A 27,871-nucleotide genomic window follows, 5' to 3' on the forward strand; every position below is an offset into this window, starting at 1 on the left:
CCAAAACACAATGGGCAATCCCACCATATAAAACAAAAGGACAAAATTATTCTATTCAAAGCAAAGAGGATGGGCACTACCCTAATGTGTGGTACCATCCACCTCCTGAAGGAAACTTGAAGGGAACACAGAATTTAGTCAAAAAATCACTGTTTTGAAGCATCATAAGCTTAAGGTTTACTTAATAGTTTCATTTCATATTAATTATTGATACTGAATTTTCACAGTGCATTTTCTGGAAAAAGAGTAAGTTTAAATAGAAAAAAGTTTGCAAGTAACATAGATTATACTGCTTAACCTCTCTAAACCTTGGCTGCCTCAACTATTGAGAGGAAAAACATCAATCTCAGAGGGCTGCTCTACATAGAAACTAAGTCATTTCTATAAACATGTATACTAAACAAAACTTCAATAAAAGCATTTTTTAATTACTAGCTATAATTATTGCTGCTGAATCAGTCAGCATACCTGTTCAGCTGGGTAAGACTTCTTGAGGGGCTCCTTAAACAACTATAAAGTAAAATGACTACTTAAAGGAAACACACAAAATAAAGAGAGAAAAATCCTTGGCAAATATTGATCCTCAAGACCTCATCAGCATACCCATTTGTGTTTGTGCAGATTTGCCAATAAAATAATGCACAAATTCTGTAATGAAAGACGGCTTTAGGTCATAAACTAGAATCATACTTGATGAATTAATTCCATTCCCCAAATCCTTCCTGGTCTACAGGCTGCAGTCCTAGTATGTTTCATAGTAGAATATCAAAACTCCAATTTATAAAAACAATATTCTAGAGAATAAATTTGCATATATATTTTAAATGCTTCAGCTTTAACAGCCATAAAGAAAACTCACATCCTTTTAAATATTACCAAATTGAACCATATTTCATTTTTAATTTTGAAGAAGCAAATAAAAGGGAGTAATAAAGAAATATTGAAATGTGCAAAAATTCGAATTCTATATATTTTTATAAGTTCATGCATATAAATTTACATTTTTATGACAGAATAAAAGCATACTTTTTGATACGATATGCTTTCAGCTGTGTGAACATCTTCCTGGTTCCTCAGGACTTTCTGTGTGTCCATGTTCAGAACCTGAAGCTGCTGGATCAGCTCGGCTTGCTGTGCTGTATGTGCGCTGTTCTGTTTGTAAAGATTCTGTAGCTCCTGCAACTCCTTCCTGTGCAAAGCAAGCAATAAATAGAAGCATGAGTAAAAGTCATCTCAGTTAAATAACTGAGTTCATCTAAAGTTACAGATCAGCCTCCAATTTTACTGCAGGCAAGCATGTTACTAAGAGAACTAACATATAAAGTATTTACTATTTATCACATATACCTAGAAAGTATTGATAGAGGCACTATGACTTTCAAAGCCAAATACTTATCAATTTTCTTTCATAGCTTGATCATAATAAAGTCCTCAATATACAGACATAGTACCACCTTCTTACTGAAATTAAGTTACACTTCAGCTCTAAGAATTGATACACACTGATGCCAAAAATCTGATAGGCTAACTCAACATTCATTTTATATTATACAGAATCTTAAATGTATTAAGAAAAATCCCAAAGGTAAATTCAGTTTTCAAACAAAAATTTCTTAAAGCACAACTAGTTTGCAACTTCAGGGGTCTGAGCTGGGATTCCTGTGACTCCTCTAAATGAGCCTAAAGGAAATGATGAGACAAAAACGTCAGAAGGAAGGGGAGCAATACAAGGTGTAATCAGTTCTTCCACCCCACCCAGGGTGAACTTGGTAAGTAGAAGGGCAAATGAACTGGAGGGATAGTATTCATGGCATAAGGGTCCAAGAAAACTATACCTCTGGATACAGGGTTCCAGATTTCTGTGGTGGTGAATCCACCACATATAAAACTGGAACACGTTTTGTAAAATAAACTTGAAGAGAAAAATATTTATAGAGATATTTCATATAAAAATATAAATATAAATATTATATAAATATATATCACAGTGCATATTTTGGAGGCCATTTTTTCCCCCAATTATTTTTATTAGTTGGAGGCTAATTAGTTTACAGTATTGTAGTGGTTTTTGCCATACATTGACATGAATCAGCCATGGATTTACATGTGTTCCCCATTCTGAACCCCCCTCCCACCTCCCTCCCCATCCCATCCCTCTCTCTGGATCATCCCAGTGCACCAGTCCCGAGCATTTGTCTCATGCATCCAACCTGGACTGGCGATCTGTTTCACACTTGATAATATATGTTTCGATGCTGTTCTCTCAGATCATTCCACCCTTGCCTTCTCGCATAGAGTCCAAAAGTCTGTTCTGTACATCTATGTCTCTTTTTCTGTCTTGCATATAGGGTTATCATTACCATCTTTCTAAATTCCACATATATGTGTTAGTATACTGTATTGGTGTTTTTCTTTCTGGCTTTCTTCACTGTGTATAATGGGCTCCAGTTTCATCTACCTCATTAGAACTGATTCAAATGAATTCTTTTTAATGGTTGAGTAATATTCCATTGTGTATATGTACCACAGCCTTCTTATCCATTCGTCTGCTGATGGGCATCTAGGTTGCTTCCATGTCCTGGCTATTATAAACAGTGCTGCAATGAACATTGGGGTACACGTGTAGAGACTATTTTTAATGGAAACTTTTCTTTACTTATAACCCCAAACTGGTGATTCATTCATGTAAGACAAATCTTAAAAGAAAGAAGAAACATAAAATACATGCAGACACTTGTTCAATATGGATGACTATTAACATGGGAGAAATGAGCTGTGGTGGTTTTTTTTAATCTATTTTATTTATTTATTTTGCTGCGCTATGGGGCTTGTAGAATTTAGTTCCCTGACCAGGGAATGAACTCGGGCCACAGCTAAAAAGGCCAAGTCCTAACCACGGGACTGCCAAAGAATTCCAGAGCTCTGCTTTTTTAGAGGTTTGGAATATTAATGCTCTCCAGATACAACAGCAACCCCTAAACCCACACATGTAGATAAACCATCTGCCTTAGTCCTTTTGATGTTAACAGAACAACACAGACTGGATAGTTTGCAAATATCAGAAAGTTATTTCTCATAATTGGGCAGGCTGAAAGTCAGACATCAGACTGCCAGCGTAGTCAACTGAGGGCTCTCTTCTAGGTCGTAGACTTGTTACATCCTCACATCTAGTGGTGGAAGGCAAAGAAGGCTCTGGGAGGTCTTTTTCAAAAGAGCACTATCCTTTTGTGAGGGTTCCACAATCATTACGAAAGCACCTCCCTGAAGACCCGCCTCCTAATGCCATCATATTAGGCATTAGAACTTCAACATACAAATATTGGGTGGACATAAACATTCAGACTATAGCACTTTTCTGTAATATTCAAAAAACTGAGATCTGCAGAAAATAGTAATCCAAAAATGGTGAAAGGGAAAGAAGAGAATCAATAATGGTACAATACCTTGAGAAAATATGAAACAAGAGAGGAAGGGGAAAGACCCTTAGATTATTCTTCTCTCACTAACTCTGCCATGGAATTGAATTCACCCTCAAGTAAGGAGTGAGTACTTAATCTTCACAGTCTCTGTATTCTAGGATACATGGGATAAGACAGTTGTTGAATGGATGAAATGAAAATGATAACACAAAGAAGGATTGCTAAGAAAGAATGATATCAAATAGCTGTAAAATATGTAAGGAGAGAAGTTATTTGGAAACCTAAAACTATAGAAAAAGAACTAATTGGTAGGTTCAAACTTGAGAAGTTCTTCCAGACACAGACTAAAGAAAATAAAGAAGTGGTTTGAGCTGAAAGCATGCTGAGAACTAACAACACTTCTTCCCATCTCAGGAAGAATGTTGATTAAAATTATTGTGTTGCTGATTTACAGTGATGCTAAGGGACTGAAGGAGCCACAGGATAAATTATGAAAAAATGTTCCTGTAGACATCAGATTTGATAGCAAAGACTGACAAAGGGTTTCAGACAACGCCAATAGAGTATTGTGCAGTTTAAAAAACCTCACTGCTACGCAAATTAAAATTTGTTTCTTCACATTACATGTGCCTATCTCCTATCCTAGGCCTTCCCAGGTGGTGCCAGTGGTAAAGAATCTGCCTGCCAGTGGAGGAGATGCAAGACACACGGGTTTGATTTGAGAGTTGGTAAGATCCCCTGGAGAAGGAAATGGCAACCCACTCCAGTATTCTAGCCTGGAAAATTCCACAGACAGAGGAGCCTGGCAGGCTACAGTCCATGGAACAGCAAAGAGGTAGACATGACTGAATGCACATATGCAGAATCTCTCCTCTCCTAAAACCCAAACAGGAACTGGTAGGCATCATTAGTAATAGGCCACTCTTAACGGCAGAGGGCAGAAAACAACGATAATTCAAGCAATGACTCTCTAAGACACTTGCCAGAATATGACATGTGTCATTTTCACTCATTCCACAGGCCAAAATCAGTCACACGGCTAAATCCGATGTTAATGGGGGAGAAAGCATGCTCGAGCAACAGAGAAGGTTTTGGTAAAAATGGACCTTTAAGATGAATCAACACAGAGTCAGGAATAAACACAGAGGAGTAGGAAAGTTTACTGATATGCACTGAAGCAGTATAAAAACCTAAACCTAAGTATCTGTAGGCACGGAGATGAATGTTATACATCTTGAGACACAAAATGAGGAGTTAAAATGGCTGAATGTATATATTAATTATACATAGCATGATGTCAAAACCAACTAAAAATGAAATGTAGTTTTTTTTTTTTTAATTATATCACCTTCCAAAGTTTTCTCATGCCATTTCTTTTTTAACTTTAGAAAGTTGGCTAGTGGTTCTTATAGAGAAGAAAAAATTACCTGAGATTTAATAATTCCCTCCATTTAATATCAGGGTCTTATTTACCCATTCCATTATATTATAAAAACTAAAGTTATTACTTACAAATAAAAAAGCTCAATTATAGTCCCTTTTATCTAAATACCCATTTGCCTACTCTTTAATCTATAAATATGTATTGAAAAAAACACAGAATTATTCTAATAAAATTTTACTGGCTATTATTTCTCCAGGATTGCATTTCAGCATGATCTTCCCCCTATTTTCTTTGTACTTTTCTGTATTAACATGTACCATTGTATTAAAACAATTATGTACTTTGTTATCATATAAATATAAACAAAAAAGAGTAGCAGTAATAGCATTAATTTCAGAGAAATTAGAACTCAAGGAAAAAATAATCATACAGAAAAAAAGAATAAAGTATAATTCACAGTAAAAACAAAATAACTTTGTTGGACACTTCACCCACCAAATCATAGCACATAAAAGAAAACAGCACAACAAAAACTATAAAAGCAATAAAAGGAAAATCAGTTGTAAACTATATGGGAAAGATTCCATTTAAAATAATAACAAAAACCATGTAATAACTATGAGTAAATTTAAGAAGAAATGTCAAAACTGACACGAGGAACAAAACATCTCATAAGGACACAAAGGTATTGAAACAAATGGTATGGCATTGCATATTCTGGACAGAAAAACTGAGATTATAAAGATTCAATTCTCCTTCAGCTTGCTTTTCAGTTTGATGCCCTAATAAAATAGCAAACACAAAATGAGCTGGTTTAACCTAAAGTTTACATGGAAAAATTAATAAGCAATAAATGCCCAGGAACCCTGTGAAAGAGCAGAAATGGAGAATGCATCACGTACTCTCTTATCCAATTTTCATCATCTCTACCATATTACTTACTCTCTAGTACTCTTAGCCTATGCTCTAGCCTGAGAAGCCAGTCTCTACAGATGACATTACATTGGCTCCCAGGCTTCTGTGTTTTAATTTGAGTAGCTGAAAGTGCTGGCCAAAGATTAGAGAGTAAAGGAAAAAGAGGTCACGGTATTTCTTTTCCTAGCTCCCTCTCCACTAACCCACTGTTGGCAGTATCTCTGTTCCTCTAAGAATACTTCTATGAGACAGCCTCCCTCCCAGGGCTAGACATGTCACAGATATCTGGTAAAATCTTCTCTCACAATGGGAGAAGAAAAAGGTGGGACAATTTGAAAGAACAGTACTGAAACGTGTACATTATCATATGTAAAAAGATAGCCAATGGGAGTTTGATGTATGATGCAGGGAACCCAAAGCTGGTACTCTGACAACTTAGAGGGATAAGGTGGGAAGTGAAGTGGGAGGGGGGCTCAGGAGAGAAGGTACATATGTATTCCTAAGGCCAATTCATGTTCATGTATGGCAAAAAGCATCACAATATTGTAATTACCCTCCAATTAAATTAGGAAAAAAAAGTTTCTCTTCTTGGCCCTTCTGGCCTAGCATGTAGTAATAGTTGATGATAAGAACTCTGACAATAGGGAATGCACTCAGAAAGGCAACCTAAAACAGTATAATGTCTGTGTAACTTATACATGCAAAATTATGAGAAATAAAAGCCATTAATAAACTAATGGGAAAAAGTATTAATAAAGTTATCTTATACTATTTGAAGATCTGAACTACAGAACAGAGATTAGACTGTCTCTGAGATTTCCTAGATAAGCATATAAGATAAATGGTGTATACTTCAAAACAGAAAATTTCAACTAAATACATGAATCAATGTAAAATTTAAACAAAATAAAAAGAACAGTGGTGAAAACTACTGAGAAACGTACAAACAAAGAGCAACAAGCAAAGACTAAAAACTGTTTTATTGGGAAGAAGATAGGAATAAGTAATAATTTTCAGACTTCTTCTAAAATTAATATTCTATTACTATTTATATTTACCTTTTTGACTTCATCAATAATTGACTTAAAAAAATTATACCATGAATGGATAAATTCAATCAGTCTGTCATCTGTTAAGATATACTTTTCCATATCCCTATAGTAAGATCTTTAAAATGAGAAACTATGGATTTTTTATCATACAGATACATATGTGTATATATAAATGTATATATTATATTAATCTATTAACCAACCAAAACTCTTGCCCAGATATATACATATATATATAGATATATAAACAATACACTAAATATATGCAAGTAAATACTAAGTCTATATATGTAAATATCTGTGTATACCATAATTATCAGTCCAGTTCAGTTCAGTTCAGTCACTCAGTCGTGTCTGACTCTTTGCAAACCCATGAACCACAGCACGCCAGACCTCCCTGTCCATCACCAACTCCCAGAGTCCACCCAAACCCATGTTCATTGAGTTGGTGATACCATCCAACTATCTCATCCTCTGTTGTCCCCTTCTCCTCCTGCCCTCAATCTTTCCCAGCATCAGGGTCTTTTCAAATGAGTCAGCTCTTCACATCAGGTGGCCAAAGGATTGGAGTTTCAGCTTCAGCATCAGTTCTTCCAAAGCACACCCAGGACTGATCTCCTTTAGGATGGACTGGTTGGATCTCCTTGCAGTCCAAGGGACTCTAAAGAGTCTTCTCCAACACCACAGTTCAAAAGCACCAATTCTTCAGCACTCAGCTTTCTTTATAGTCCAACTCTGACATCCATACGTGACTACTGGAAAAACCATAGCCTTTTTTTTCTTTTTTGTTTTTATTTCCATTACTCTGGGAGGTGGGTTATACAGGATCCTGCTGTGATTTATGTCACAGAGTGTTCTGCCTATGATTTCCTCTAGGAGCTTTATAGTTTCTGGTCTTACATTTAGATCTTTAATACATTTTTGAGTTTATTTTTGTGTATGGTGTTAGAAAGTGTTCTAGTTTCATTCTTTTACAAGTGGTTGACCAGTTCTCCCAGCACCACTTGTTACAGAGATTGTCTTTTCTCCATTGTATATTCTTGCCTCCTTTGTCAAAGATAAGGTGTCAATAGGTGCGTGGATTTATCTCTGAGCTTTCTATTTTGTTCCATTGGTTTATATTTCTGTCTTTGTGCCAGTATCATACTGTGTTGAAGACTGTAGCTTTGTAGTATAGCCTGAAGTCAGGCAGGTTGATTCCTCCAGTTCCATTCTTCTTTCTCAAGATTTCTTTAGCTATTCAAGGCTTTTTGTATTTCCATTCAAATTGTGAAATTATTTGTTCTAGTTCTGTGAAAGATACTGTTCGTAGCTTTATATGGATTGCATTAAATCTACAGATTGCTGTGGGTAGTATACTCATTTATACTATATTGATTCTTCCAATCCATGAACACAGTATATTTCTCCATCTGTTTGTGTCCTCTTTGATTTCTTTCATCAATGGTTCATAGTTTTCTATATATAGGTCTTTTGTTTCTTTAGGTAGATTTATACCTAAGTATTTTATTCTTTTCATTGCAATGGTGAATGGAATTGTTTCCTTAATTTCTCTTTCTGTTTTCTCATTGTTAGTGTATAGGAATGCAAGAGATTTCCGTGTGTTATTTTTATATCCTGCAACTTTACTATATTCATTGATTAGCTCTAGTAAATTTCTGGTGGAGTCTTTAGTGTTTTCTATGTAGAGGATCATGTCATCTGCAAACAGTGAGAGTTTTACTTCTTTTCCAATCTGGATTCCTTTTATTTCTTATTCTGCTCTGACTGCTATGGCCAAAACTTCCAAAACTATGTTGAATAGTGGTGGTGAGATGGGGCACGCTTTTCTTGTTCCTGACTTTAGGGGAAATGCTTTCACTTTTTCGGCATTAAGGATAATGTTTGCTGTGGGTTTGTCATATATAGCTTTTATTATGCTGAGGTATGTTCCTTCTATTCCTGCTTTCTGGAGGGTTTTTATCATAAATGGATGTTGAATTTTGTCAAAGTCTTTCTCAGCATCTATTGAGATAATCATTTGGTTCTTATCTTTCAATTTGTTAATGTGGTGTATCACATGGTTGATTTGTGGATATTAAAAAATCCTTGCATTCCTGGGATAAAGCCCACTTGGTCATGAGGTATGATCTTTTTAATATGTTGTTGTATTCTGTTTGCTGGAATTTTGTTAAGGATTTTTGCATCTATGTTCATCAGTGATATTGGCCTGTAGCTTTCTTTTTTTGTGACATCTTTGTCTGGTTTTGGTATTAGGGTGATGGTGGCCTCACAGAATGAGTTTGGAAGTTTACCTTCCTCTGCAATTTTCTGGAAGAGTTTGAGTAAGATAGGCATTAGCTCTTCCCTAAATTTTTGGTGGAATTCAGCTGTGAAGCTATCTGGTCCTGGGCTTTTGTTTACTGGAAGATTTCTGATTACAGTTTCGATTTCTGTGCTTGTGATGGGTCTGTTAAGATTTTCTATTTCTTCTTGGTTCAGTTTTGGAAAGTTATACTTTTCTAAGAATTTGTCCATTTATATATGTCCTATATAAACATAATACATATATTATATTATGCATATAAATATATGACATATTTTACAGGTAGCACCAGAAACTGAAATTGTGCTTATACAAGTATGTGATAAACATTGTGATTTAAATAGCTTAAAATTTAAAATGTACACGTGTATGTACATGTGTATACATGTATGACATTTATGTATATGTATATGTACTTTTATGATTTGTTCTAACACTATTTTCTGATAAAGGTTATTATAAAATAAATTAATAGGTAGTTTTAAATCTTTCAGAACACTTAAAAACACAAGTTTTTCAAATACTTCCACTTTATAAGCAGTACTATAAAATTCAATATTTTGATATAGAAAAATTATTTCACAAACTAAAACTATTCAGCACATGGGCTTCTCTGGTGGCTCAGATGGTAAAGAATTTGCCTGCAATGTGGGAGACCTAGGTTTGATCCCTTGGTGGGGAAGATCTTCTGGAGGAGGGCATGGCAACCCGCTCCAGTATTCTTGCCTGGAGAATCCCCATGGACAGAGGAGCCTGGCCAGCTACAGTTCATGGGGTTGCAAAGAGTTGGACATGACTGAGTAACTAAGCACAGCACAAAATAAAAATTCAAAACTGCATTACTCATTTATTACTCACTGTAATAATAATGAATATTATATAATGCAAAGGTAAAAATTTTATAAGGAAACTATGAATGAATGAATGCATCTGAAACAGGGATACTCTTTGTGCATGCTTTTTCCAACCCTGTGGAACCTCCAACTGTCCCACTTAATTCCAGATAGTTCCAATACACAAAGATAGGTCTCACAGAAGACAAACACTGTTGTCATTCTGGAGTGTTTTTGAAAGTGAAAGTGAAGTCGCTCAGTCATGTCTGACTCTTTGTGACCCCATGGACACCAGGCTCCTCCGTCCATGGGATTTTCTAGGCAAGAGTACTGGAGTGGGTTGCCATTTCCTTCTCCAGGGAATCTTCCCGACCCAGGGATTGAACCCAGGTCTCCCTCATTGTAGACAGACGTTTTACCGTATGAGCCACCAGGGAAGTCTGGAGTGTTAACAATAAATAGAAAATTAAATATAAAAATGCTGGCATTCTACATAACTAAGGACATCTCTACAACATTAAATTAAATTAAGGAGTCAGAGTACTTGCCTGACCAGGGTAATATCCATATCCTTCTGCATAAGTTCTGTCTGTTTATTATTCAGCTGTAATGATAGTGCATTATATTTACTCTGTGATACTTCAATTTCTTTTCTTGCTTCAATTAAATTGTCTTCAAAGGCCTAAAATTAGAGCATTCATATCACAATCAAATATAATAAATATCAAATAAATAAATAAAAATGTCATATTTAACTTAAAAAATCCACAAAATAACAGTGAAAAATTAATAGTGTTTTCAATTTTACTTTTTTTTCATTTAATTAAAAGAATGTTAGTACAATCAAAGAAACTTTACACCCATCACAGGTCATTTTTTTCAGAAACTGTAAAAGTATTATGGTCTCCTGGTGTGAAAGTTAAGAATCTGAAGCAAATAAAATTGAAAATCTATGTAAAAATTTACTTATTAAAATGGTATCGCACAGAGTCAGTCATGACTGAGAAACTAAGCACAGCACTGCTGCTGGTGCTGCTGCTAAGTCGCTTCAGTCGTGTCCGACTCTGTGCGGGTCGACCCCACAGACGGCAGCCACCAGGCTCCCCCGTCTGGGATTCTCCAGGCAAGAACACTGGAGTGGGTTGCCATTTCCTTCTCCAATGCATGAAAGGGAAATATGAAAATGAAGTCGCTCAGTCGTGTCCAACTCTTAGCAACCCTGTGGACTGCAGCCTACCAGGCTCCTCCGGCCATGGGATTCTCCAGGCAAGAGTACTGGAGTGGGTTGCCAGTGCCTTCTCCGAGGACAGCACTACAACTTACTAAAGGCTCAGATGATGGTTAGACTTTTTTAGCAATAAAGTGCTTTAAAATAAGGTTTGTAAATTGTTGCTTTAGACATAATGCTTGCACACTTAACAGAATACAGTATAGCATAAATATAACATTTATATGCATTGGTAAACCAAAAAATTTGTGTAACTTACTACACGGCAATATTCACTTTATTGTGGCAGTCTGGAACCAAACCTAAAACATCTCTGAGGTATACCTGTACTTCTTAAATTCCCATTTATTAGAAAAGAGTAATGATATATATATATCAGTAGGTTTGTGGATGGATGGAAGAAAGAGATAGAAAGAGAGACAGAAGGAAAGACGGTAGGAAAGGGAGGTAAGAGAAGGGATGAAGTGACTAATCCTTTTTATCCAGTTCACACTCCCCCACACAACTTTCTCCAGTAAAGCACTACTCTGTTCTCTGAATTTATATATTTGTTTCTGTTTATCTATTTTGTTTTTGTCTTTTTATATTCCACAAATCAGTGAAATCATACGGTGGTTTTCTTTCTCCATCAGACTACCTTACTTACATAATACCCTCAAGGTTCATCCATATTGTCACAAATGGCAAGATTTCATCTTTTTGACAGCTGAGTAGTATTCTACTGAGTGTGTGTGTACATATGCACATATGTATACCATATCTTGTTTATCCATTCATTGGCTGATAGGGACTCAGGTTGTTTCCATATCTTAGCTATTATAAACAGTGCCACATGAACATAGTGGTACATATATCTTTTTTAATTAGTGCTTTTGTGTTCTTTAAACAAATACCCAGAAAAAGGATAGCTGAATCATATGGCAGTTCTATTCTTAACTTTTTGAATTCTCCATACTCTTTTCCACAGTGGCTGCCCATTTACATTCCCATCAAGAATATATGAGACTTCCCTTTCCTCAACATCCTTAACAATACATATTATTTCTTGTATTTTGGAAAAGAGCTATGCTAAAAGGAGTGAGGTGATACCTCACTGTAGTTTTGATTTGCATTTCTGTAATAATTAGTGATGTTGATCAACTTTTCATATGCCTGTTGTCCATCTATACGTCTTCCTTCAGAACATGTTTATTCGGGTCCTTTGTTCATTTTTAACTGGGTTGTTTATTTCTTGTTGAGTTGTATGAGTTCTTTGTATATTTTAGATTTTACCCTTTATCAGATATATCATTTGCAGATATCTTTTACATGCAGTAGACTGTCTTTCATTTGTAGATAGTATTCTTTCCTATGCAAAAGCTTTTTAGGATGATGTAGTTCAGTTCAGTCGCTCGGTCGTGTCCGACTCTTTGTGACCCCACGAACCGTAGCACGCCAGGCCTCCCTGTCCATCACAAACTCCCGGAGTTTACCCAAACTCATGTCCATTGAGTTCTCATCCTCTGTCATCCCCTTCTCCTCCTGCCTTCAATCTTTCCCAACATCAGGGTCTTTTCAAATGAGTCAGCTCTTCGCATCATGTGGCCAAAGTATTGGAACTGCAGCTTCAACATCAGTCCTTCCAATGAATATTCAGGACTGATTTCCTTTAGAATGGACTGGTTGGACCTCCTTGCAGTCCAAGGGACTCTTAAGAGTCTTCTCCAACACCACAGTTCAAAAGCATCAATTCTTCAGTGCTCAGCTTTCTTTATAGTCTAACTCTCACATCCATACATGACTACTGGAAAAACCATAGTCTTGACTAGACGGACCTTTAGTGCCATTTGTTTATTTTTACTTTTGCTTCCCTTGCCTGAAAAGACATATCTAAACTGACATTGCTAAGATCAGTGTCAAAGAGCATACCACCCAAGTTATCCTCAAAGTTTTATGATTTCATGACTTACATTTAAATTTTTAATCCACTTTTCTTTTGTGTGTGAATGGTATGAGACAGTGGTCTAGTTTCACTTTTTTTTTTTTTTTGCATGTGGCTGTCCAGGCTTCCCAACATCATTTATTGAAAAGGCTATCCTTTCTCCATTGTATTTTTATTGTTCCTTGTTGTCTATTAATTGCCTGGATAAGTGTGGGTTTATTTCTGGGTTCTAAATTCTATTCCATTGATGTATGTATCTGTTTCTCTGAAAATACCATGCTGTTTTGATTACTATTGCTTTGTAGTTTAAGTGATATCATGGATTATGATACCACTATCTTTGTTCTTTTTTCTCAGGATTGCTTTGGCTATTCAAGGTCTTTAGTGGTTCCATTATAAATTTAAGAAATTTTTGTTGTTTGTGTCAAAAATGTCCTTGTGATTTTGAAATGGATTGAATTGAACCTATCCATTTTTAGGTCATATGGATATTTTAACAATGTTAATCATTCCAACTCATAGGCAGAGAATATTTTTTAATTTATTTATTTTTTCCAATTTCTTAACAATGTTCAGATCTTCTACACCTTTGGTTAAATTTATTCCTAAGTATTTCATTCTTTTGTTTTGATTATAAATAGAACTTGTTTTCTGAATTTCTCTATTAAATCATTGTTCACATATATAAATGCAACACAGTTTCGTATGTTGATTTTGTACCCTGCAAGTCTGTCATATTCATTTTTTCTAATAGCTTTTTTGTGGAGCTTTTTTTTTATCATTTTATAAAATTATGTCATCCACAAACAGTGTCACTTTTACGTCTTTCTTTCCATTTGGACTCCTTTTATTTCTTTTCCTTGCCTAATTGCTTTTGTTAGGACTTCCAATATTATGTCGAATAAGAGTGAAAAGAGGGGTCTTTGTTCTGGTCCTGATGTTAGACAAAGAGCTTTTAGTTTTTCACCATTGAGTATGATGTTAGATGGGGATTTATCATTTACACCTATATTATGATGTGGTATGTTATTTTTATAACCATTTAGTTGAGAGGTGTTTTGTTTTCTAATCACCAATGAGCACTGAATCTTGTCAAATGCCTTTTCTGCATTTATTGCGATAATCATATGATTTTCATCCTTCATTTTCTTAATGTGGTATCCTGTTGATTGATCTGCAGATGTTGAAACCTCTTTATATCCTGGGATAAATCACACTTGATCATGGTGATGATTCTTTTAATGTACTGTTTTACTTGACTTGCTAATACTCTGTTCAGAATTTTTGCATCTATGTTTATCAGAGATATTGGCCTGTAATTTTATTTTTATGTGTGTTGTCTTTGTGTGGTTTTTGTATAAGAGTGGAGTTAGCTTCATAAAATGAGTTAGGAATCATAACTTCCTCTTCAGATTTTTGGAAGAGTCTGAGAAGGATAGATATTAAATCTTCTTTGAATGGTTGGCAGGATTCATCTGTGAAGTTGTCCAGGTCCAGAGAGCTTTTTGATTATTGTTTCAATTTCTATATAGTGATATGGTCCATTAAGATTTTCTATTTCTTCATGATTCAATCTTGGAAGTTGTATAATTCTAAGAATTTGTCCATTTTCTCTAGTTTGTTCAATTTGTTGGCATAGAGCTGTTCACAGTATTCTCTTATAATCCTTCATATTTCTGTGGTATTCATTGCTATGCCTCCTCACTCATTACTATATTAACTAGAGCTTTGTCTTTTTTTTCTTAAAGAGCATAACTAAAGATTTGCTGATTTTTCTTTTCAGGGAGCTATCTCTTAATTTCATTGATCTTTTTTCCTATTGTCTTTTTAGTCTCCATTTAATTGATTTCCATTATGATCTCTGGGCTTCCCAGGTGGTTTACTGGTTTCAATATATGGTCTAAACTTGAGAAAAGTTCCAAATGTACTTGAGAAGAATATGCATTTTGCTGCACTTGGATTGAATATCCTGAACAAATCTATCAAATCCATCTGGTCTAACGCATCATTTAAGACCACTGTATCCTTAACGGAATTTTGTCTGGATGAACTATCCATCAATGTAAGTTGGGTATTAAAGCCCCCTACCTCTATGTTATGGTCAGTTGCTCCTTTTAGGCTTGTTAGTAACTGTTTCACATATACTCTGGTGCTTCTATGTTAGATATGTGTGTGTGAATGTGTGTGTGTGTGTGTGTGTGTGTGTGTGTGTTATATCTTCTTGATGAACGGTCCCCTTTTTATTATATACTGTCCAAATTGTCTCTTATTACCTCTTCTGGCTTCAAGTATATTTTGTCTGATATGAGTTATGTCTACATCGACTCCCTCTGAATGTCATTTGCTTGGAGTATCATATTCAATCCCTCCACTTTCACCTTGCATTTGTCTTTAGAACTGAGGTGAGTCTTCTGGAGACAGCATATAGTCTTATTATTTTTTAATGCATCTGAGTACTCTGTACCTTGGTGAATTCAATCCATTACATGAATTATAATTGTTAGATGAAAACTAAATACTGCCATTTTACTTTTTGTTTCCTGGTTGTTGTATATCTCCATCATTTCTTTTATTTGTATTTATGTCTGCCATTTTGGTTTGCTGAGTTTTTGTGATGCTTTTCTCAGTTTATCCTTTGTTCATTTTCATGTCTCTGCTGTAGATTTATATTTTGTGTTTACTGTGGGTTTTGTGCAAAATATATCAATTGTAAAAATCCTCTTTTTTTCTTTTGATACCATCTTCATTTATGGCTATGGATTACACCCTTTTCCTCTTCCCTTTTGTTTTTGCTGTCTCAAATTATCCCTTTATATGTTCTGAGTTTTTTGCCAAACTGCAAGAGGCTATAGTTATTTTTTCCCCTTTAAGGTTTCTGCTATAATAAAGTATTTAGAAGCCTATTTGAATAAAGATTTAAATTTTTCTGATTCTATTTATCCCCTTGCTAAAATACATGTACTTTTGCCTTTTTATTTCTGACAGAAGAGCACTTTTCAATATTTCTTGTACAATAGGTCTAGTTTTAATGAACACCCTGAGCTTTTACTTGCCTTGGAAAACCTTTATTTCTCCTTCATAGCTGAACGATAACTTTGCTTGATAGAGTACTCTTGGGTAATAGCTTTTATCTTTCAGTATTTTGAATTTGTTATTCCATCCCTCCAGACCTGTAGGACTTCTACTGAGAAATCTCCTGATAGCCTTAAGGGGGTTCCCCTGGAGGTTCAGTTCAATTCAGTTCAGTCGCTCAATCGTGTCTTTGCGACCCCATGGACTGCAGCACACCAAGCCTCCCTGTCCATCACCAACTCCCAGAGTTTACACAAACCCATGTCCATCGAGTCAGTGATGCCATCCAACCATCTCATCCTCCGCCATGCCCTTCTCCTCCCTCCTTTAGTCTTTCCCAGCATCAGGGTCTTTTCAAATGAGTCAGTTCATCGCATCATGTGACCAAAGTATTGGAGTTCCAGCTTCAACATCAGTCCTTCCAATGAATATTCAGGACTGATTTCCTTTAGGTAGACTGGTTGGATCTCCTTGCAGTCCAAGGGACTCTCAAGAAGTCTTCTCCAACACCACAGTTCAAAAGCATCAATTCTTCTGTGCTCAGCTTTCTTTATGGTTCAACTCCTACATCCATACATGACTACTGGAAAAACCATAGCCTTGATAGACAGACCTTTGTTGGCAAAGTAACATCTCTGCTTTTTAATATGCTGTCTAGATTGGCCATTGTAGATTACCATCTTTTTTTATCCTGGCTGAATTTTAAAATCTTTGTCATTGACTTTTGAAAATTTAATGAAACATGTCTTAGACCAAGTTTTTGCATTGAGGTAATTATTCTCTTAGCCTCCTGGACTTGTATACCCAGTTGTTTCCCCACGTTTGGGAGGCTCTCAGTTATCAGAGATAAATTTTCTGCTCCCTTCTCCTTCTTTTCTCCTTCTGGTATACCCATTACCCTAATGTTGCCCTTCCTAAAAGAGTTGAATAACTATTGTAGAATTTTCTCACTTTTCATATCTCAATCCTTTTTCTTCTTCTACTGTATCATTTCTTAATTTCCATCTTTGAGCTCACTAATTATCTCTTCACTATGATCTGCTCTGTATCCAGAGCTTTATAATGCATTCTTCATATCATTTACTGAGCTCTTAAGTTCTATAATTTCTGTTTCTTTTTTAGTTTTAAAATCTTTGGTAAAGTATTCCTTCTGTTCATTAACTTTATTCCTGAGCTCAATGAACTACCTTTCTGAGTTTTCATGTTAACTAGTTGAGTTTCTTCATGAAAGCTATTTTGAATTCTCTATCAATCACATTGCAACGCTCCACGACTTTTAACCTTAGTTTCTGGGAAATTGTAATTTTCTTTTTGTGGTAGTGTTACTGTGGTTTTTCATGGTGCTTGATAAGTTTTTCCTCTGCTGACACACAGAAGTAGGGAACACCTTTCTGCTTTATTCTAACAATTCAACAGGTCAGAAATTAGAAGTCTTTCTTTTAATTTGCAGTAGGTGGTGATACAGTACAAGTTTTGGGCTTCTCTTACTTGGCTGCCCCTGGGTATATCTGAGAGTCTGCATTTGCCATGTTCCTTGGCTTCTGTGTGGCCCTGTGCATTCATTATCGTTTCCTGTGTCTCTAGGGTCACTGGTGCCCTGTTTCCGCAAGTGTCATTGTTGCTGCTGCCTGGGGCACTGGGATGGTGGGCTATTCCCTCATATCTGGGATCCTGAATTGCAGACTCCACAACTGTGAGGGAAGAGGCAGGAGGAGGCAGGGTCCTGCAGATGCCTCCATGGTATCCAGTGTTATAACTTTCCTGTGGGTGCCTCTGTGGTGTCCAGTGCTGTAATTTTCATTCGGGCACCTCTGTAGCATTCAGTGTCATAAGCTGCACTGCTGCAGATGTGCAAGTGAAGGGCAAGAGTAATGGTTGCTCTGTTGGCTGGAGGTATAGGGTATAAGGCCTCACTATCACTGCTGCCCAGTTTCTTGTGGCTGTAGGTACTACTGTGGCCAGGAGGCTAGAATCCTGTGCATCACCTCCTCTGCCACTGTCAGATTCTCTGAGATTGTGGTCACAGCTGCTGGTGTTAATAGAACAGGACTGCAAACACGCCTCCACTGTTCCCTTGGTTCAGCATCCTTCATATTTTCCAATCCAGCCACCTTTAGTGCACAGATACACAGAATTCTCCAGCATCCTGATGTACTGAACAGAGACATCTTTGTTGTGCTATGGATGTTTTAGTAGTTGTATACTGAAAGTGAAAGACATAGATAGCTTTTCATTTGTGATGGTGCTAACTTTATAGAATATAATTTTAAATGTACATTTTTCAACCAAAAAAATTATAACATGCAAGAAAGAGACAAGCATCATTCATAAAAAGGAAATAAACCAGGCAACAGATACTGTCCATGAGAAAATTCAGATATTAGATTTCAAGAGACATTATAAGTATACTTAAAAAACAAAAGAAAATCATGTTTTTAAAAGTACCAATATTTATCAAAAAAGTAAAATGACAATCTTATCCAATAGTAAATACCAAAAAAGTATATAAGATGTTTTGAAACATTAAAATGGAAGATCTGATACTAAAAAGCACAGTCACTAAAATGGAAAAAAAAAATTTACCTTACTAGAAGAGCTCAACTTTTAATATGAATTAGTAGGAATAAGAACAAAAAATTTGAAGATATATCAAAAAAATAATAAAAATGAATAGACACAGAGAAATATTGGACACCACTAAATGCACCAATATAAGCATAATGGGACCATCAGAAGGAACGGCAATAGAATAAGGAACAGAAAAAATACTCAAAGAAATAATGGTTGGAAACTACCAAACAATGATGAAAAACATTAATCTACACATCCAGGAAAGACTACAAACTCTATAACTACTATTTATAAACAGAGATGATCATGAATAGACACAACATGGTCAAAATGCTGAAAGTCAAAGACAAGGAGAAACTGTTAGAAACCAGAAGAGAAAATGACTCATTGTTTCCAATACACTTCAGTAAGATTAGCAACTGACTTTTCTTCAGAAATAATGGAAAGTATAGACAGAGATAACATATTAAAAATACTCAAAGAAAAACACTGCCAACACAGAATACTATATCCAGTAATACTATACATCTAGAATATCGTATCTGGATACAGTATCCAGAATACAATATCTATTGCTAACACAGAATACTATATCCAGTAATACTATATCCAGTAATACTATATCCAGTAAAAATACTAATCCATTTATAAATGAAGGCAATGAGTGACACTTGCATAATGCAGAGTATGTAGCTCCAAGCACTCTTGCCTGGGAAAAAAAATGGAAAAAAATAGTAGAAACTGTCCAGAACCAATGTTGGAAAACTCAAAATTTTACAATAATAAAGAAAATGTTGAACCAAAAAAAAAAAAGCAACTTAAAAAACAGATAAAATATTCTTGAATTTTTTATAAGCCCTTCCACAGCTTATTCTCAGCACACTAGCTATCTTAAAGCCAAGAATCTTAAAACAGTATAATTCATATAGTGGCAGTAGCCAATGTTCCCAGTAGGTGATCTTTTCTGGTTTGGGAAAGAACAGAAAAAAAAAAAAAAAACTTGCCTAGCAAATTATTGTATGTGTCTGTTCTAATTGGTCTAGCAGTGACCAGAAGGAATGATGCAAAGGAATTATCTCTGACCAGACTCTGAACACAGACTGGAAAAGTGGAATTCAGTTCAGTTCAGTCACTCAGTCGTGTTCCTCTCTTTGCGACCCCATTGACTGCAGCATGCCAGGCTTCCCTATCCATCACCAACTCCTACAGCTTGCTCAAACTCATATCCATCGAGTTGGTGATGCCATCCAACCACTTCATCATGGCTCAAAATTGCTATAAGGTAAACTAATAAACCACAGATGTCTTTGCACAGGGCAAAAGATGACTGGTTATGATATACAATAGGATGCCTAAGTCATGGGAAATGTTGTGGGAAATTCTTTGGGAAATTAAGACATTCAAAAAAACCCTTTCACATGGGAGACTTTATAAGTCCACACATATCTCCAGAGAAAGATGCGTATTCACAAAATCCAGAGGCACTTTCCTTTGGGATAACCCCTGAGCTCAATGCAAGTCTGGGTAAGTATTAAAGGAATGTTCTATTAGAGAGCCAATCTATAAGGACTGGGAAAGGAACTTGTTTTGAACCTCTGTATGTGATTTTTTTTCTTTTTGTTTGTTTATTCATTTTAGCTGTTGGTAGTCAAGGTGAAATTCGGTCACAAAAAGAGCAGACTAAAGCTAAAGGACAGAGATTTCAGTGACTATATATAGTAAAGAATAAACACTTTACAAAAGTAAACCAAAGCACTAAACAAAGACTACCATAGCCTTCAGCAGTTAAGAAAGCAGCAAAGTCTTGGGAAGGGGTTAGGATCTGATTTCCAGCTTTATCATATATTTGCTATCACAAATGCCCAACTTTCAACAACAAGAAAAGGTTACAAAGCATACAAAGAAACAGGACAATATGGCATATTCAAAGGAACACAAAAATTAACAGAAACAATTCCTGAAGAAACTCAGATATCAGATCTACAAGGCAAAACTTTAAAACTATCTCAAGTATACTTAAAGAAAAATATGTAAAAGAATTGAGGAAATCAGAAAAACAATGTATTAATATAAACCAAACAAATATCAATAAAGAGCCTGAGGTTATAAACATGAATCAAATTCTAGAGGTAAAAATTAAAATAACCAAAATGAGTAATTCACCAGAGGGGTCAACCAATGTGAGCAAACTAAAAGATAGAACTAGTTAATTTATTGACTCTGAGAAGCAGAAAGACGAATGAAGAAAATTGAATACAGCCTAAGAGAACAGTGGGATACTATTAACAGACAAAAATGCACATTATGGGAATCCCAAAAAGAGAAGAGACAGAAGAGGTGGGCAGACACAACAATGAAGAAATAAGGGCCCAAAACTTCTCAATTCTGATGAAATACATGTATCTATAAAGCCAAAGACCACAACAAACTCCAAGTAAGATCAACAGAAAGAGACCCACACTAAGATACACTACAATTAAACTTTTCAAAATCAGCCAAAAACAAAAAGAGAATCATGAAAGTAACAAAAGAGAATGACTAGTCACAAGGGCTCATTAATGAAATTAACACCTGATTTCTCATCAGAAATCATGGAAGTCAGAAGGCAATTATATATATTTAAATGATATATTTCAAGTTTTAAGAGAAAAAATGTCAATGTTGAATTCTATACCCAGCAAAACTGTCCTTCAAAATCAGAGCATAATTAAGACATTCACAGATAAACAAAAGCTGAGGGAGTTCATTATAAAATCTAACCTATAAGAAATGCTAATGGAAATACCTCAGACAGAATGTAAAATGGTAACTCAAAGCCATCTGAAAAAATGAAGGCTACAGTAAAGGTAAATACATGGGCAAATATAAAATGCAGTATTGCTGTATATTTGGTTTTAACTCTAATTTTTATCCTGTATATAATTTCAGAGTCAAAAATAAAAAGTTGTAAATCTATATTACAGAGCACACATTTTATAAAGATATAACTGGTGACAAAAACAACTTGAAATAGAGGGGAAAAGCAACAAAGCAGAAGAGTTTTCTATGCTATTGAAAATAAGTTAGTATCAACTCAAATTATATTGTTATAAGTTTAGGATGATAAGTATAATCTTGATGGTAACCACAAAAAAAATCAACAGAACATGTACCCAAAAATGAGAAGGGAATCAAAATGTGCCACTACAAAAAAACCAACTAAACACAAAGGAAGACAGTAATAGAGGAAATGAAGAACAAAAAAAATCTAGAAGACATAGAGCAAACAAGCAATAAAGTGGCAGAAGTTAATCTTTTTTTACTAGTAGATACTTTAAGTGCACACAGATTAAATTCTATCAAAAGGCAGAGACAGAATGAAGAAAATATTATACAACTACATGTTTTTAGAAGAGACTATCAGATCCAAAGACACAAAAAAAATGAAAATGAAAGAATGAGAAAAAGTACTTCATGAAAATAAAAACCAAAACAGAACTAGGATGAATGCAAGAATACTGGACAAAAAAGACTAAGTCAAAAACAGTTATAAGAGGCAAAGAGGGCATTATATGTTAATCAATGAGTCAAGTCAATTCATCAAGATGTAACCACTGTAAACATACATGCACCAAAACCAAAGCCCTAAATTATATAAAGGACAGAACTGAAAGAAGAAATAGTTTTTTATTAATAGTTGTGTGATTCAATAGTCCACTTTAAATAATGGTAGAACATCTAGATAGATGAGCACCAAGGATAAAAAAGACCCTTAAAACACTATGAACCAAGTATATTTAACAGATGTATATGGTTCACTCTACCCCCAAACAGCAGAATACACATTTTTCTTAATTACAAATAGAACATTTAACATATCAGACCATATGCCAAGTCATAAAACATCTCTCAATAAATTTTAGAAGATTAAAATCATACAAAGCATCTTCTCCCAGCACAGTAGATAGAGCTAAAACTCAATTAATAGAAGGAAAACTGAAAAATTCAAAACACATGGAAATTAAACAATACACTCTTGAAGAGCCAATTGATCAAAGAAGAAACCACAAGAAAATCCAAAAATATCCAGATACAAATGAAGACAAAAACATAACATGCCAAAACTCACAAGATGTAACAAAGGTCAGAAGGAAACTTAAAGCTGTAAATGCCTATACTAAAACGGTGACACATCTAAAACCAACAATGCAATTTTATAGCTTAGGGATACAGAAAAGTATAGCCGAGTGATCCAAAAGGAGAAAGAAGGAATGAAATAATCAAGATTATTGTTGAAATACTTTTAAGGGCATAACTAAACAATATATTCAACTAACTCTAAAGCTGACTCTTTTGAAGACAGCAACAGACTTGTGAAGACAGTACTACTAACCATACAGAAATTTAAAAGATGACTAGAGAATACTATAAACAATTGTCCAACAGATTAGATAACCAAGATGAAAAGTACAAATTCTGAAATATACAAAATACCTAAACTGACTCAAGAATAAATGGAAAATCTCAACCCATGATAAATGAATTTAATCAGCTATTAAAATCTCCCAACACAGAAAATTCCCAGATCAGATGGTTTCACTGGTGAATTCTACCAAACTTTTTAAAAGATTTCATACTAATTCTGTTCAAATTATTCCAAAAAATGTAAGGGAGGGAACATTTCTGAACTCATTCTTTAAGGCTATCATTATCATTTTAAGGTCAGATAAAAATATTACACTTATTACACTAACGTCAGATGAAAATAAAGATACCCCAGCAGCATAAGGTTGGTCTAACATACAAAAAACAAGGTAATATGCCACATTATAAATAAGTAAATAAATATTTATAAATAATAATAAATAAATAAATAAATAAATAAATATTTATAAATGAATAAAATGAAAGACAAATACCACATAACCATTTCAACAGACACATAAAAAGCATTTATTTGCCAAAACCCAACACCATTTCATGATTAAAAATAAAAATTCAACACACTAAGAAAAGAAGGGAATTTTCTTAACTGATAAAGTATATCAACAAAAAGCTCATTGCTAATACCATGCCTAAGGATGAAAGAGCAAATCCTTTCCTTCTGAGATCAGGAAGAAGATATAGATTTCCACTCTCTCTTTTTTTCTATTTAACTTCATACTAGAGATTCTAGCTAGGGTGACAGGCAATAAAAGGAGATAAAAGACATAGAAATTAGAAAGGAAGAAGACAATTTCTACTTACAGATGACATGATCTTACACACAGAAAATCCTACAGAAACAATCTTCTTTAGGTAGTTTGCAAGATATAAGACTAATATACAAAAATTAATTGAATACATACATTAGGAATGAACCATACAAAAAGGAAATTAAGAAACAATTCCATTTAGAATAACAGAAAAAAATAATTAAATATTTTAAAATGTATGCACTCAAAGAAGTGCAAAGTTATAATCTGAAAACTGTAACACATTACTGAAAGAAATTAAAGAAGTTTCTATATAAATGAAACCTCCTATTGATGAATTGGAGTTACAATACTGTTAAGATGGTAACACTCACTATATTGATCTGATTCAACAGAATCTCTATCAAAATCATATTAGCTTGCTTTTTTTTCTCAGAAGAAATGGAAAAGCTGACTCTAAAACTCATATAGAAATGTAAATGATAGAGAAAATCTAACCTTGAAAAAAGAAGACTAAATATTGAGGACACACAAGTCCTAATTGCAAAATTTATTACAAATCTACAATAATCAACATAGTGTGATATAGGCATAAGGATAAATTATAGATCAAAGGAACAGAATTGAGGTCCAGAAATAAACCTTTATATTTGCAGTCAATTGATTTTCAATAAATATGCTAGGATAAATTCAGTGGGAAGAACAGTCTTTTATTTTTTATCAAATGGAGCTGTGACAATGGAATAACATGCAAAAGAATGGAAGTGGATTCCTATCAAATATCATATTTAAAAATTAACTCAAAACGGATTAAAGAACAAAACGTAAGAAATAAAAATCTTAGAAGAAAACATAAGGATCATTTTCATGATCTTGGATTAAGCAATGTTTTCTCAGATGTACATCTGAGATACATCTGCGAATGCCCAAAAGCATGGACAACAAAAGAAAAAGTAGATAAATTAAATATAAAAGTTTTACACTTTCTGTTCAAATAATACCATTAAGGATGTGAGAAACAAATCAGAGAACTAAAAAAAACAGTTTGAAATTATGTAAATAAAGAGACTTGTATCTAGAATATGCACAGAAGAAATTACACATTTCTTAAAGATATGCAAATGGCCAATAACATATAAAAAGATGACCAAAATTATTTACCTTCAGGGAAATGAAAATAAAAACAACAATGAGGTCACTCACATCCACAAAGATGGCTAAAAATCAAAAAGACAATAATAAGTGTTGACAAGGACCGAGAGAAATCAGAACCCTCAGACAGTGCTGTTCAGAATGTAAAATAATATAGCTGCTTTTGAAAACAGTCTGACAGTTCCTCAGAAGCTTAAAAACAAAATTACCACATGACCTTGTAATCTCACTCCTTGGTATACACCTATGAGAAATAAAAATATATGTATATACAAAATCTTGAACACAAATATTTATAACACAAATGTCCATCTACTTGAGATAAATAAAATACAGATTATCTATATAAAAGAATATTATTCAACTATAAAAATAATAAAGTACTGATATATACTACAACATGGACAAACCCTTTGAAAACATTATTCTAAGTGGAGGAAGTTAGTCACAAAAGATTTTATAATTCATTAAAATTCATTTCATTAATATGAAATGGTTAGAACAGACAAATCTATACAGCAAGAAAGCCCATGGGTGGTGATCTTGGGCTGCAAAGCTAAAGATAAATGAGGAATGATTATTAAAAGTTATGGGGCTTCTTTTGGAGTTGATGATAATGTTCTGAAAGTAATTTTGGAAATAGTTGCAAAACTCTACATAAACTAAAAATTACTGGCCTGTACACTTTAAATGGATTAAACGTATGGTATGAGAATTATATGCCAAAAGAAAAAAAAGAGGCAGCTTTCTTACTGACAGTGTAACTGTATAATAGAAAATATACACATTTTTAGAACTAATAAGATATTTGGGAAAAATTGTTGAAAAGAAGTTCAAGATAATTTAGTAACACTGCTAATGTCCTTAAATAATTAATTAAAATATAATTTAAATTTTTTAGCATAAAACAATATTTTCACAATAATATGAATAGCTGGTAATAAACATAATAAAAGTAAACAACCATTTTAAGAAAATTAAAAAACCTTATTCCAAATTCTTAAATAGTAGATCACAATTCTTCCCAAATTAATTCATAAAGTAGATAATGTTCCAATATGCCTTCTAATAGAATTTTTCAGTAAAACTAATGAATTGATTCTTAAATATTACTAGAGAAGAGGTACATGTAGGGTTCATGACTTACAAAAAGGGGAATAAATAAGTAGGTCACTCTAGCAAATAATGAGTAAAATTATGAAACTACAATACTTGAACCCATGAAAATAATAGAAAGTCCAGAAATAAGTCCATATACACATGGCAACTTAAAGATGTGAGAGAAACTGCATCACAAATCAATACTGAATATATGGTGTGGAACACCATATTCCAATATGAATTCTAAATAGATTAAAGACTTCAGGGTGACAGCAGCCATGGGGGCTCACCTGGCCCAGAGATACCTGGGCGATGTTTCGGTGGAGCCCGATCCCCTGCAGATGCCCACCTTCCCGCCCGACTACGGCTTCCCCGAGCGCAAGGAACGCGAGATGGTGGCCACTCAGCAGGAGATGAATGACGCCCAGCTGGTGCTCCGGCAACGAGACTACTGTGCCCACTACCTCATCCGGTTTCTCAAGTGCAAGCGCGACAACTTCCCCAACTTCCTGGCCTGCAAGCACGAGCAGCACGACTGGGACTACTGCGAGCACCTCGACTATGTGAAGCGCATGAAGGAGTTTGAGCGGGAGCGGCGGCTGCTGCGGCGGAAGAAGAGACAGGAGCAGAGGGAGGCGGACATGGCCAAAGGCCTGGGGCCCGGCGAGGTGGCCCCCGAGGTGGCCCTGTAGCAAACCTGCCCACCACTCTGTGGACCAGCCAAGAAATAAAAGCCTCCAGGCCCCGCGGCCCAAAAAAAAATAAAAAAATAAAGACTTCAGGGTATGGAAAACTTGATACTATAAGACTTCTAGAACAAAAACATTAGAAACAAAAATATTTTAACAAAAATGACAACAGAAATTTATATATTTTGAATGTCTAATTTACATTATTCAAGATTCATGGGACAGAAGGTATTTGCAGTACATATGTAAAACAAAGCACTGCTATCTAGAATAAAGAATGCTTACAAATTAATAAGAAAATGCAAACACTCTAATAGAAAAAAAGACTAAAAATCACAGTAGACTATCTGAATGACAAAAAAAGGAAATGAAAATGATCATCAAAAACTCATGTAGCTATAAATTAACACAAGGAAGTGCCCTGAACTCTTATCACACAAACAAAGAGCTTAAAAGTTGCAGGGAAGCAGAAACTGATACAAAAATAAGTTCAAGATAATTCAGTAACATTGCTAACATTGCTAATTGAATTGCCGGAATTCAATTCTCTCAAAACTCACTCATTCCCTGATTGTACACTAATAAATTTAATGTATGTATTTCCTTAAAATAATTTGCAGTGAATAGATTCACACACTCAGAAAGACTTATCTTTTCTTCTCTAACTTAAGTAATCAGGCACACTGGCATACACTCACACAAACCTTTGGACAAACATATCCATATTTATTATATTTAAATTGCTATATATATATACATATTTACACACACATGTATGTTATAAATTCTTCTTAAGCATGCTTACACATAGAGGGGCTATCATATTTACTAGAACCAAAATTTTAGGGGTGAGCCTTTTCAACAAAATCTATAGTTAAGAAGAAAACTGAAATTCAATGGGGAAAAATGAACAAAAACATTCTCAAAATCAAGAGAAAGCCACAAAAAATTATTTTGAAAAGTATTTATCAGAAAAGACATAAGAAGATTATGAAGACTGATTGTACCTTTTATCTTCTATATTTTACTATGAATAAGGTCCTCTCAAGCCAAAG

The 27,871-nt window shown here is 34.6% G+C and overlaps 1 protein-coding gene and 1 pseudogene across 4 annotated transcripts in view; one reads left to right on the forward strand and one right to left on the reverse strand.

Annotated features, from left to right (window-relative positions):
• CNTLN (centlein) overlaps positions 1 to 27,871 on the reverse strand; it is a 428,538-nt gene that overhangs the window by 201,019 nt on the left and 199,648 nt on the right. For 3 of the 4 annotated variants that reach the window (XM_065908220.1, XM_065908219.1, XM_065908217.1), the window contains 2 exons: positions 10,453 to 10,590; positions 1,027 to 1,185 (listed from right to left, as the gene is read on the reverse strand). In XM_065908220.1, the coding sequence (XP_065764292.1) occupies positions 1,027 to 1,185; positions 10,453 to 10,590 (297 nt within the window). Of the gene's footprint in view, positions 1 to 1,026; positions 1,190 to 10,452; positions 10,591 to 27,871 lie in introns of all 4 variants that reach the window. The other variant, XM_065908218.1, reaches the window with a different exon arrangement.
• LOC136148602 (NADH dehydrogenase [ubiquinone] 1 beta subcomplex subunit 7 pseudogene) lies at positions 26,399 to 26,901 on the forward strand (annotated as a pseudogene).

The sequence above is a fragment of the Muntiacus reevesi genome, chromosome 17 (assembly GCF_963930625.1).
Source record: "Muntiacus reevesi chromosome 17, mMunRee1.1, whole genome shotgun sequence".
Lineage (NCBI taxonomy): Eukaryota > Metazoa > Chordata > Mammalia > Artiodactyla > Cervidae > Muntiacus > Muntiacus reevesi.